The sequence below is a fragment of the Typopeltis vanoorti genome, chromosome 11, assembly GCF_054136105.1.
Source record: "Typopeltis vanoorti isolate ZY-2024b chromosome 11, IOZ_Tvanoo_1.0, whole genome shotgun sequence".
In the NCBI taxonomy this organism is placed as follows: domain Eukaryota; kingdom Metazoa; phylum Arthropoda; class Arachnida; order Uropygi; family Thelyphonidae; genus Typopeltis; species Typopeltis vanoorti.
Genome location: NC_143559.1, coordinates 75,702,498 through 75,717,232, shown reverse-complemented (window position 1 = coordinate 75,717,232; position 14,735 = coordinate 75,702,498). Strand labels below are relative to the sequence as shown.

Here is a 14,735-nt window from a genome sequence, read left to right as displayed (position 1 = left end):
AAAAAAGAAAGAAGGGAACTTGTCAATGTGTTTCTTGAACAATGAAGATCATAGGCTTTGGGAAAACAAAGAAAGGGAGGCTGTTCTAAATAATAGAAGTAGATGAAATGAAAGAAGGGAAAGATAAGTTCATTCAATAAGTTTGAAGCTGGACAGTAAACAGATATTAACCAGTATCTGCTCATGTAGTACAATTCTGGAGAAAAAAAATAATAAAGGAATAATGGTTACCAGTTCAGCAAAACACTGCTCATGAAAATACCTTCAGAAGAAGTAATAAGGTAGAAATTCAATGTCTATAAGAAAGTGCTTGGAGTGAAACTGAAAAGAGGGATCATCAGTTATTCAGATTGCCCTTTTCTGGATTGAACCATGCATTCTTAGAAGGAAGCTGAATAACTTTATATGAAAAAAAGAACAAGTAATCAAAACATCAAATTAGTATACAAGAGAGTGTTCATGTGAATCTAAGATGTGGGTTAGAAATAAAACAAATGATCAATGACTAGTTTCTTTAAATTAACACAAAAAACACAAGGGATAAGTAATACTATTTATATAAGGTCATATATTTCAGCCTGAATATTACAGACCATCATCAGTGGCAGCAACAGTTAATTACAAGGTAGAATGTGAATAACAGATCAGTTCGAAAAAGAGCTACATGATGTTTAACATAAAACAATGCAATGGTATAACTGAGGGAATATTAATTATTCATTAGCTATTAAAAAAAAACTTTAGTGATGTGTGATTAGAATAAGACTTTCCCATATCAGAGAGAAGTAGTCATTCTGATTTAAGTTTGGACTTAAATGTTATGTTAAATATCATGTAGCTCCTACTTTTTCAAATCAATCCATTGTTTGCATTCTACCTTGTAATTAACTGTTGTCACCACTGATGATGGTCTGTAATATTCAGATATTCAGGCCGAAATATATGACCTTAAATAAATAGTATTACTTTAGTATTATAATGAATTTAGTTTAATCTTTTATCCAAGTGTGAGCAAACAAAGTTTGCACCTGAAAGTATTTTCAGGACTGGGGTAAGGTAGTACAACACCGGGCAACTCGTTGCAAAGGCAGACCAAGCTACCATTACTCCTATCTCAGTATCTCCCATAATGCAAAACACATCTCACTGCGGATATGTATAATGTTATGCATTAAGGGAAGGGCCACTACCCATACTAGTTTCGACTTTTATTGAGGTCTCTTCAGTGGGAGCCAGGCCCAGATGTGAAGATACCAGGTAGAAGCAATAGCGAGGCCATCTTTACCTATAGGTGTTGCCAAAAGGTGTGCCACCTTTTTTATTAAATTACTCCGAATTTAGAGAAAGATGTTGAAATTTATTTTTCACTTGGTTAGACTATAATGACCTCGCTATTGCTTCTGCCTGGTATCTCCACGTTTGGGCTTGGCTCCCACTGAAGAGACCTCAATAAAGGTTGAAACTAGTATGGGTAGTGGCCCTTCCCTTAATGCATAACATTATACATATCCGCAAGGAGATGTGTTTTGCATTATGGGAGATACTGAGATAGGAGTAATGGTAGCTTGGTCCACCTTTGCAATGAGTTGCCCAGTATTGTACCACCTTAACCCCAGTCCTGAGGATACTTTCAGGCGCAAACTTTGATAAAGGATTAAACTAAATTCATTATAGTCTAACCAAGTGAAAAATAAATTTCAACATCTTTCAAATATTTTAGTATTATCTTAAATAAATAGTACCCCTTGTGTTTTTTGTGTTAATTTAAAGAAACTTCTCATGGTACAGTATCTTTTAAAGAATGATCAATGACTGGAGACCTCAAATATGAGTGCTGAGGAAACTTAGGAGAATGAACAGATGGTATTAATAGCATCCATTCTGTTTACATGACCGTATCCTCTAAGATGGTGTGGTCATGTCTAAATAACAAAAAAAAATCCAGTTGTAGACCAAGATATAAGTAGGTTGATGCAGTTATTTGGAAGACTGAAAAGTAACAGCTGATCAAATCAGCTATCTAATAAATAATAGATCAATTTAAAAGAAAATGCTGATAAGAAACTAGTCATGAAAATATTGCATTACACTATCATAATACTTAGTACATCTCTTGAGAATATAATATCAGACAATAATGATTTTGTACAGTATCACTATATATGAATTTTTTTTTGTAAATAAAAATAAAAAACAAAATAATTATTATGTTTAATATATAAAAATGACTAACACAAGATATAAAGAATAGATTGTAATCTCTCTAAACCTGACATTTCATCATCATTAAATTCCTGATATATATACTCAAGGAGTGTAGACACTATAACAGTACTACATGATTAGGTTCTGTTGTGTCCTGAATAAACTAATAAAGAGGATTTAACATGAATTATTCAGGAACAACTTTATTTAAATATAGGCAAAGAATGTGGTGTGTTGGCTATATACTGGAAAGGTAAATTTTTGTATATAACACTAAATTAGGAGTAAGAAATTGTATAACAACTGAAAGAAAATTGTAAGACCTAACCTGTTGTGCATAAGGGTCAGATAAAGAAATTAATTAAAGTGTTAAATTTATCTAAGAACCCCATTTCATGTGTTATAAGGTAGCAAAACCTGTAAGCCAGAGTCCAAGGGTCACCTTTTGAACGTCCAGTGTTATGTATACCGGGGGGGGGGGAGTTATGAGAAAGAGAAACCAGAGCGCTTTCCAAGAAAAACAACAAACGCACGTGCGATGTAATAGAGGGAGCTGGATGCCGTGACGTAAACCTACATGACTGCATTGGCAGGCATCGCTATAGCTGGGAAACACCAAGAAGAGAAAGAAAACAAAAGGGTCAAGCAACCCCCACTCGAGGCTTTTTTGGTTCTGGTTTCCTGATCGCTCGGACGTTGGTCCAGTTCGCACCTACGGAGAAGTTCCAGGTGGCTGTGGGAGGTATGAGGCATCTGTCATAGCGTACCAAGTAGGGCTAGCTATTTCCTTGGACTAGGATAGCTGTGTTATGTCATGCGACGGAAGAACCAAGTAGATGCCGTCCGTTCTGGCCAAGCTCCTGAGCCATATCGTCTTTCCCACGGAGAATCCAGCCGTACAGTTTGTAGTAGGTGACCAGACAAATAGCAGACTGAGAAGAGGCCTTGATGTTCTAGACAAGGCAAGAAGAAAGGAATGAGTGTCATTCCAGTGACGGTAACGTAGACTCTTGTGATATATTTTTCAGTTGAGGAATTGTGTGCTTTCTAGAGAACAATTTTGTGTAGTGGACTTATTTCATGGAACTTTAAGATACTGCCTATAACTTGGCATAGGCCAATTTTGTTTGAGAACTGTCTGCCTAGAAGGGCCATGTTTATTCTGTATGAATTAGTAGTAATGTGTTAGATAATATAACTAGTGACCACGTGAGTGTAGAAAGTGTGATAAGTGTTAATGAGATAATGTTAAGTTGCATACAGAGGTGGTCCAAGCAAGTTTGTTCATGTATTTTGTTTAGTAGTATTGAACCAAAGATATTACTTGAGAATGATTCAGATTACTTAGTAGTAATGCTTACTTGTATAATTTCTTTTATTAATAAATATGTTTCTTAATACCTGCCTGATCTGATTTAGAATATGAATTCAAACAGCCACTCATAAAATTACTATCGAACTTAGTGGGAAGAACTCACGTATATGATTAAACAAAGCGGACCACGACTGCATGTAAGAATTTAGTGAACAGAGATTAGATTTTATTATAGTTTAATTATTGTGTATCATTCTGAGAGAGAGCCAGCCTGGATAAGGGTCTCGTCTATCCTCGATATTGGCTGGCGCAGTTAAAATATAAATTTGTCAATGCTTATCGGGTGGACAGTCTCAGAAGATATGTTAATGGTCACGTCCCATACAAGGACAAAGCCCTAAACATTAAGTAATCTACATGTGGTTAAACTATAGAGAGGCCAAAGAACTGCTTGTTTGAAAAGGAGAGAGATTTAAGTAAAAGAAACGAAATAAGTATAGAATAAAGTTTAAAAGGGAAAGATATAGGAGAATGGAAGATTAAATTAAATAAGAATTAAAGATAAAATAAATAAGAAGAAGAAGTAACAAATGGCACAGCTGATAGGATTTATTTAGATAGATATAATTAAACCTGATATAACAGTTCACAATATTACTAATTACCAGCAATTTTCCTACAAATATTTGTCAGGTTTACATTGTATGTTATTCCTAGTATTGTTTGAAATAACTGTACTAATAATGTCCTAAGATACTTAGGACGAAATATTTACTTATTAATCTTATATTTCAGTCTTCTAAAGCATTTTTAACTTTATTAACTAACATTAATATCAGATATATCCTCAAGGGATATAGACACTATAACAGTACTACATGATTATTAAGTTCATAATATTACTAATTGCCTACCAGCAATTTTCCTACAAATATTTGTGAGGTCTACATTGCTGTCAGATCTTATATTTCAAGCTTCTAAAGCACTTTTAACTTCGTCAATCCACCCTGATCTTGGTCTACTTCTGGGGTCTTTTCTGTGCCATCTTGACATGAAAAACCTGTTTTGTTAACCTTTCCTCTCCCATTCTGTTTAAGTATCATACCAACTTAGATATTTCTTTAATAACTGAATTCAAATTAAACCATACCTCCATGATTCCACTTTTTCTGCACTCCATTTAAAACTATGGTCTCATAATTTTCTCCACAGGAGAGCAAGGCATCTGCCATAGTTTTCACTATTCCGTCCAAAACATTTCGACTTAAATTACTACAGTTTCTAATTTTTTCTGTTTTTTCTCGTGGACTAAAATTAATCAGCCATTGTTTTGATATACCTGGCTCTGGCATTGGATTTATAGATTCATTTTTATATTCACTTTCTCTATTGATGTGTTTGTGCAAACTGTTTTGTTCTTCTGAAGAAATAACTGAATCCGATGAAGTTGACTGTTTTATGTTTTTGACCACTGTTTGTTTAATAAAATCCGTCCTCAAATTATCTATTGTTTCTTCACAACTTGGATGGTATGTACGAGATGAGCACACAAAACATATCTGAAAAAATGTGAGAAAACATAATGTAATAATAAATAAAATTTTTAGGAATATAAGTAATTTAAATACAAAAGATGAAATATATCAACAGCAAAAGCACAATTCTTAATCATATGAAAATAGACACTTATACACAGTACAGTAAAAATGTATTGAGGCCAATCAAAAAAAAAAAAAAAAAATCTAGTGTTAGTATCAGGAGAGGGTCTTAAAATATAGGCAGGACTCTGGCAGTCCTGCTAACTAAATGAGTTGGCCCTAAGTTTTATTTTATTTCTTTTTCATCACTCGAACATCATTGTCAAAAACCAAAACTGTTGCAATGAATTAATATCAAAGCTAAACATAAGCACGTATAACCACAGTAATTAAATTATTTTTAATAAGTAAATATTTTGTCCTAAGTATCTTAGGACATCATCAGTACAGTTATTTCAAACAATACTAGGAATAGCATACAGTTACGCGCATGCTTGCAATCCCAGAATCCCACTATGCGTGTTACTGCATGCATAGTGGGATTCCATTGTAAGCTGTATTCTTACAATGTATTCCTAACTGTATTCCTAGTACTGCTTGAAATAACTGTACTGATGATGTCCTAAGATACTTAGGACAAAATATTTATTAAAAATAATTTAATTACTGTGGTTACGTATGTATGCTTAGCTATGAATACTCCACAGGTTTCACTATGTAATAGAATTAATATATTTTTTAAATAACGAAACCTGTGGTGAGATCATAATTAAAAGAAACGCACGTTAAATAATTATTATTAGTTTTTTTTTGTTTTACTTCTGTAACACGTTACGCACGTTTAATGAGATTCTATTGTAATCATGTGCCCTAACTGTATGTTATTATTCCTATTATTGTTTAAACTACTGTACTGATGATGTCCTAAGATACTTAGGATGAAATATTTACAATTAAATAATTTTCACTGTGGTTAATACATGTGTTTCTTTTAATTAGAATTGATATCGACTTTTGTGTAAAGATAAAAACTACCACTGAAACACAAAAAAGGTTATGAACAGCTTATAAGGAAGGGCTCTGTCCAAAAATGCAAACATTTCAATGACTTAAGCCAGGGGTGTTCAACCTTTCAGATAGTGCAGGCCGCATTCAAAATTTCAATGAAGTCCGCATGCCACTAAGCTATACTGCGGTATTTAGAATTGTAAGATGCTTTCCAGATTCACAAGGAACACTGTGCATTTGATACTTTACATAAAATCATATAAAAATAAACAAACTCAGCTTTAAGAGCATAGGTGGGAGTCGGGTTCATGATAAGTAAATACAGTCAATACTTGACAAAAGATAATTTAATGAAGAAAACATTCATTTTTATGACCGTTTTTTTAAAGTTCTTTCAATGTCATTGGCAAGTTCTTTGATATGGCATGCTACAGTTACCCCAGACAAACTCGGTTTTTTAAAGACTTCCTTATTATTTGGGCACAGAATATCCCCAACAGCGATGAGACACTCTTTCACAAACTCAGTGGCCAAAGAAGGCTTTTGATTTTTTAGCAATTTTTTCAGCTATTACATAACTTACTTTGACGCATGCTTTGCTTTCTTCCCTCTGCATTTTAAACATACCCTGTTAGCATTTTAAATCAATTTGGAGATGGTTCACTTTGTCCACAAGAAGCCCCCCCTGAAGGTGATCAGAATTGGACGCATGCTTTGTCTCATAGTGTTGTTTTATATTGCATTCTTTTGATATTGACACTGACTCACGACAAATTAAACACACTGGCTTATCGTCGATTGGCACAAAAGAGTACAAATTGGTCCACTTTTCATTAAAAACCTGATAAGAATCACTTGATTTACGCTTTTCACTCGTATAGTAACTATAAAAAGGCCTGTAGGTAATCCAGAATCCTAAATCTAAAATAACAATTGTAATGTTAAAAATAGGACATCATTGTTACTGAAAGAAGACTATCTATAAGAAAGAATGTTTTTCTCATGTTTTCTAAATAATTTTCTAAATTATTTAGAAAACATAAATTTTTTTTTTTTTCTAAATAATAATTAAATTGTAATTTTTTCCCCACTAGAGGTCATGCCAGTAGAATAACTGGTGATCAAACCATTGTTTATTTAGCTTACTGTGTGTAATATAACTCAGCTTGTCCTTGTATATTTGTATATACTCCAGATGATGATCTTAATATGAAGATCGAGACGTTGGGAAATTAAAAGAGTTATTTATAACACAGTTGTAAAGTCCACAATTTCTAAAATGAATGAGAGAATACTCATTCAATTAATAAAAACCTATTTTCAGTTAACAGTAAGAAAGTAGCACTTGGGGGACCATCTTCACACCATGAGGTGCAGAGTGAGGTCTTTCCAACCAAATGGCTTCGTCTATACTAAGTGAACTATGGAGGCTCATGTGCACAGCAACATGTGACCAAATCATAGCCTTATAAAGCAGGATAATAACTTCCCTATCCTTACTTGATTGTTTTTCAATAACATAATAATAATAATTAAGCTTTTTTTTTTTTTTTTTTTAAATAGTGGTTTTACTTATTGATTATAATGACAAAAAAAATCAGAAAACAGAAATCAGCTTTACTTAAATGTATTTTAATGAGACCTTTGTTGTTGTTGAACACTCTCTACTAATTTGTCTATTCTTGCTTCAATTGTGTTACTCAAATGCTATTCACCTGCAGGAGTCTATTCAGAGTTGATTTCGTCGTTTTGCTTTAATATTTACCATTGTGGAAAATCCCTTTTCACACAAATATGTAGAAACAAAAGGCAACAAATTCTGAATGGCAATGGTAAACAGACACAGATATTCCCTCTGGATATGTATCCAAATATTGGACCAAAATTTTTCTTCTTTACGAAGCTTTAACTAATGATTTAATTTTAACAGTTATTGCATTCATGAAGGACTTCTTATTTTTCAGTTCATCTGTTTTTCTTATAAAAAACTCTTCTGGTTTATCTTTATATTGCTGATGCTTTGTTTCTAAATGCCTTCTGAATTTATTTGGTTTCAGACATTCATTTGAGAGGACTACACTGCAAACAACACATTGTGGTTTTTGAATTTCATTAATTTTTACACTAATATATCTGAATTTTATAACTTGTATCATATTTTCTTTGTTTACTTTTACTTATTTTTTTTTTACATTTATGACTGGCATTATTTTCTGTTTCACATCATCCGTGGAATTATCACTACTTTCACGTCCTTTTTCAACTACCAAGAGTATTTATATTTAAGAAATCAAATAATGTTCTTTGTTTGCTCATTTTATAAGGGGGTAATTTTTAAGAAATAACAAATCAGTATCACAGCACTGAAAGTTTTGAAAAGTAATTGCACTCAAGTATAGTTCGCCCACCGATTAGAGGTCCCTCGACACTTCTGCGCACGTCAGAAAAAGGAGAATCCATTCCGATAATAGGGTAATCAATCTGTCTTCTGGGATGTGTTTGTTTATTATTACAGGTCGGAAAATTTAGCTTTTCTTTTATGAACATTGTAGTTTTTAAAGTGTAACTATTTTGCTTGTATAACAGTTGGAAAAATGTACGTAGAGTATTAACAAAATTAAAAAAGGTATAGCATAAAACAAAAAGTTAACTTAGTTTATTTTTAAGAAAGTTTTCTATAAAATAAAAATAATTATACAGAAAAACAGAAATTTTTTCAAATGAACTTAGATATTCTAAACTTACAGTTGAGAGAACTGAGACACTTTAATGTCCTAAACCGATTAATTATTTATGACTTGTTGTACTCTTTTAACAAACCCATGCAAAAAAAGTTGGAAAAAAATACCATTATCAAATCCTTTTAATCTTCATAGTCATCTGAATCGGTGTCCGAATCGCCATCACTTTCACTTAAACTGATCACCAGGTTCGCATAATTCTTCGATAATTCCATCTCTGTCCCAATACATATTTTCCAATGAGGTGACATGAAAGCAATATTTTCCCCAGTTTTGAACTGTAATACTTTCAATCGCCTGTTCTGAAAGCTTAAAAAGTTTCGACATGTCAATATCTCCGGTTACGTTGCGATGGCGAATGAAACTTTTTACTTCTGCTCAAACATACTCAATAGCATTAATATCGCAATGATATGGTGGTAGCCTCAAAGCTAGAAATCCATGCTCTTTGAGCATCGTGTCGAATTTAAATAGTTTAGTTGTGGGGGAGCTTCTTTTGACCAAATTAAGCAAATTTACTTCGCTCCATGATAAGTTTCCTTTTATTCTGGGACTTTCTAAAACAAAATCCGATTTCATGAAGTATTTTCTTTAAAGTTTCTCTTTTCCAAGGAAAATTAATTTTTTCTTTAAGCACAGGAATCAATTTCGGAACAGTTGGCACTCTTTTCTCGACCACGTAAAATTCGTGAATAGTTCTTCTTATAACGTCTACATCAAAATCATTCAAAGCTACGGTTTCGATGGTTTTCTTACTCTGGCGCTTTTTTTTTAGGAGATTTAAATTTTGGCTTACCTTCACCTTTTGATTCCCTACGAATTCTTTTAACAGTCGACCCCGATACACCCGCAATTGCACTTGCACGTTTTATGACTTGAGAAAGGGGAAGAAGGAGACGATTCTTTTTTCGAAGAATGTCAACACATTATTCAATATTCTTTTGCAAGAGCTACTGAAATGTTTAACAACAGAACTTGTTGACTGTACTGGATCCATAATACAAATTAATAATAAAAAAATATTATTAATATTAATGCAAAAAAGCGACAACAAAAACCAAGCTTTGTGATTTCGCATGTTGGCGACCAATTCATACATCCTTCATTTCTTTCTCCCCTTCAGCATGAATCGACTATTCTTGGCAAAATGCCAAGGAGAGATCTACAAACGGTGGGCGAACTATAGCGCTTAACAACATTAGGTCTATGCATTTGTACTAGTATTGTTTAAAACTTCAGAGAATCACTTCTATCACACGTTCACACATCCAGTAGGCAGATGTCACGACTGGCATTGTTGCCTGCAGCAAACAGTTGACTTGTGGCACCACCACAAAAGAAACTACTGCATTAAATTACATAATTCAGATTACTAATACAAAACGATATAAGTTTGAAAGAAAGCAACATAAAGAGCAAAAAATAATTATTTCAAGAGATTTCAAAATTTTAAAAACTAGAAACATTCTATAAATTTTCCACCCCATGGTTAAGAATCACTGCTTTAAGGTATTTTACCAACTTTTACAATATGACCTTGAACTTTAATGCTCTGCCACCATTATCCCCAAGTCCATAGCCTCATCAATTCCTGCAATCCAGTACTGCCAATTTGATTATATAGAGAAACATTCTCGTAATAAAAAACTTACTACTGTGGTTCATGTGTGTTAAATTTAGTACTGTCAACGTATACACAATATGCAACGTTTTCAACCTAAAGTGCATAACCTTACATTTTGCAACATTAAATTGAAAATCACTATCCACTGCCCACAATGCCAATTTATATAAATCATCCTACAGGATATCTATACCACCTTTTTCAAACTATTGCTCTATCCAGTTCTACATCATCAACAAACAACTGAATATCTCCCCTTTAAATCTTTCCCTATATCACTGATATATATATGAATGAATAGTAATAGTATGCTATATAGAACTGTAAGTACTCCACTAGTCACCTTTATTCTCCTAGATTCTGTTTCACCATATGCTAAACTCTGGTGTCTCTCTGTCAGTCAACCACATCTATATTACTAGCTTCATATCAATTCCCATTTGCTTGAACTTTTGTAATAGTTTTCCATGTGATGTTCTGTCATATGTCTTTGCTAAGCCCATTTCCTTTATCCAATTCTGATGTTACTTTATTATAAATGTGAATAAATTGCTAAGACAGGACCTATCCTTTACAAAGCCCTGCTGCCCACTATATAGTATCATATCCCTATGAATTCAATGTTTGATTTTACCTTTAACCAACTTTTCCAATATTTTAACAACCAGACCTGACATATTAATTAGTCATGGAGCCACCTTTATGTAAAAGAACTATCTTACCCTCTTTCCACTCCTTTGGAATCTTGCCAGAACTGAGACTTAGACTGAACAACTTCAACAGGGGCAATACCAATTCTCTTGCACATTCACATAGTGCACCACTTGACATACTATCCACTACCACTGCTGTATTCCCATTCATATTTTTCAATATGCTGAACACCTCCTCTTCATTTACCTCAATTTTGATATGCATCTCTGTCACATCAGCAACTCAACCATTTCTTTTGCCTCTGTCACCTTCCTACCTTCAGCATTGATTAGTCATCCTACCACAGACAATTTAATGCTTACCTGCTATATAACAAAAAATTCTTTTGGATTTATAAATTAAAGATATACCAAGAAGTTATATATTTGGTTTAATCCTTTATCCAAGTGTAAGCAAACAAGTTTGCACCTGAAGTATTTTCAGGACTGAGGAAACTTGTATAAAGAAGCTAATGATTTCACATCACTTGCCTTAGGTATTCCATAATGCAAAACACATCTCCTTGCAGACATGTATGATACTATGCATTACGGGAAGGGTCACTACCCTTTAGGATTAAACCAAGTATATAACTTCTTAGTATCTTTAATTTATAGTATAACCAAGTGGAAAAACTTCCAACAACTTTCTTTTGGATTTATTTGGCCTGCTTAGGTAATTTTCTCTCATAATCTGATTTGGCCTTTCTCACCATACTAGTCACCCTTCTTACTTACACTTTTTTCTTTGTATTCCCTCCACAGTGTTTTCTTTGTTTGCAGTTCTTGCTTTATATCTCTATTTATACACTTAATCCCCTACATGATTCATCCTTCAGACGTTTGGTATGCAGGGACTGCATACCAAATAGAGATGATACTGCATCTCTCAGTGTCTGACAACTTCCCATGCATTACTGACATTCTTTCCATGTAGCTTCTCCAGTCACGGCACTGCTCCAAGATATCTCCTTAGTCTCTCATAATCACCAGCGTCATAATTCAACATAAATAAACTCTTTCTTTATAGAGAATTCCAGATGTTTAGCAATTTCCCAGAATAAGACTTCATGGTCACTCTCCCCAAAATGGAAGCAGAGTGTCTACTTTAGTTATGGATATGTCTTCTGATGTTATTATCAGATCCAACACTCTCAAACCCCCTTGTACACTCTATAACATGCTGTTTCATGTAATTATCCCTTAGCAACTGTATAAAATCTACTTTCATTTTGTCATGCCCCCTTTCCTTCCTCCAATCTATGTCCCCATAGTTAAAGTCACTTATAATGATTGTTCAGCATGCACTCATTGTGTTAATCTGCAGATACATGGTATCTACATCTTTCTGTGAACCTCCTGGTCTATAGCAGCACCTAACAACATATATTGTCCAAATGGCCAGACAGCCTCAAATGAACCATTCCCCACCCCCCATGATCTGAAATCCTCTTTAACTTCTAATTTTGTTGGTTGCAATTTTTCAGCTATCATCAGCAATACCCCCCCCCCACCTCCTGTCCTAGTCTCTCTATCCTCCCTGAAAATGCAATACCCTTTTCATTTTATTTCTGTAACTATATCATTATCTGTCAACCAGGTCTCCCTGGTGCCTAAAATTTTTGGCAAATTGAGATTTTTCATATCCTCTGTCATTGCATATTTCTCTCCTTTCAAGTTATTCATTCCTTCCAAAAGATTCAAATCTTTCACTTTTCCCTTCTGCAAGCTAACAGCCTCACTTCACAAACATCCTTGATCTTTGCACCTGGAAACATGCTTTCAGCATTTTCTCATTAAGTGTACCTCATAGGATCTCCACACACACAATACCTTCTCCTTATTTCCAGTTTCTTGCAGTACAGTAACGAGGATATGAAGCACCTGTGGCAAGTGTCTGCCTTGTGACCTCCAACCCAAAAATGACAGAAATTTTGAAAAATTTAAATGTAACAAAAATTTTACTAAATGCAATGTGTTAAATACTTACTATTAACCCCACCAAAATGAGTTGCAGTGTGTTGCACAATTTGTGTGTCTAAAGCGACGTATTGCTGAAATTTAAAAATACAATATAAAATAGTGGACTTTTATATCTATTTATTTATTTTTTTTACATTTTGCACCCCAAACCTAGTTGCGCCCGTGGCGGGTGCCTCTTTTGCCACTGGAAGATTCATACTGGCTGTTATATCCATGCTGAATCTCAGCACCATCCTAGTCTCAAAAGGCTGGAACTATTAAGACCTTATCACATCTTGATCATTTTTTATGTTCTTCTGATGAACTTTTACAGAAAGAATTACAACATGTTAAATTCACATTCTTATCAAATGGTTTTAATGATTCCTTCACCAAAAAAAGCATTTTAACAGTTATGGAATTTCTGCATCTTCTAATGAAGAAAAATAACTCACATTCCTATCCCTTATGTGCAAGACATTTCTGAACATATCATGAGCCTGAACAGTCTGGATTTGCCAGGCATGCCATCTGAACTAAATTCACTGGAACAAGATAAGTGTCCAGCATAAAAGTTGTTTTCTCATAGATCTTCTTTATAAAGAAATGCGATTCATTACTCCATTGTTGTAACTTAAACAGTTCTGATGATCTATGTCTATTCCCTTTATGGAAAATAGTACTTTATAAATCTCCTAATCTTTCCTAACTTTACGTATACAAGGGTAGTCTGAAAAGTTCTCGGTCTAACAATGAAAAAACGAATTTATAATTTCAAAATTATTTTTATTTTTCAACATAATCTCCCTTAAGACAAATACATTTATTCCAGCGATGCTCCAGCACCATTATCCTGTCCCTGTAGTGGTTCTCAGTAAGACCCGCAAAATACCCCTGTACAGCTGAATCACCTCTTAATTCGAAGAAAAATGCTGACCAGCGAGGAAGAGTTTAGTTTTGCGAAGAGATAGAAGTCAGAGGGAGCCAAATCTGGGGAATAGGGTGGATGTTCCAACAATTCATAGCACAGATCCCTTAATTTTCCCATTGCCAAAACACCTTTGTGGGCAAGTGCATTGTCCTGATGAAATATGATTTTTTTCTTCTGCAACCGGGTCTTTTCTCTCAAACGTTTTCATCTAGTCTGGTTAAAAGATCGGAATAATATTTGCTGGTTATTGTTTTACCCTTTTCAAGATAATTAATAAACAAAATGCCTTTAGCATCCCAAAACAAAAGCTAAAGGCATTTTGTTTATTAATTAATCCTGCTGATGCAATCAACTTTGTCTTCTTTGGCACTGAATAACCAGCTTCAGTCCACTGTTTTGACTGCTGTTTGGATTCTGGTGTATGTAATTGTGAATCCAAGTCTCATCAATAGTAATAAACAGACACACAAAATCCATTTTATTCTTGTTAAAACGCTCCAAAAGATTTTCATGTGAATGCGTTTTTGATCTGCTGTGAGTAAGCGCAGCACCCATCTTGCGTAGCTTTTTTTCATTTGCAATTCTTCGTGCAAAATATATCCTATGCATTCTTTTGAAATTCCTGCAGTCTCAGCAATTTCACGCACTTTGACTTGCCGGTCATCCAATACCATATCGTGCACTTGATCAATGATTTCTGGTGTTATTACACTTTTTCG

General features: G+C 33.9%; 1 protein-coding gene across 2 annotated transcripts in view; it reads right to left on the bottom strand.

Moving 5' to 3' along the window:
- The window catches only part of LOC150101754 (putative tRNA (uracil-O(2)-)-methyltransferase), a 178,146-nt gene that overhangs the window by 51,601 nt on the left and 111,810 nt on the right, over nt 1-14,735 (bottom strand). For both annotated transcript variants that reach the window (XM_090400446.1, XM_090400447.1), the window contains exon 9: nt 4,671-5,079. In XM_090400446.1, the coding sequence (XP_090256572.1) occupies nt 4,671-5,079 (409 nt within the window). The remainder of the gene's footprint in view (nt 1-4,670; nt 5,080-14,735) is intronic.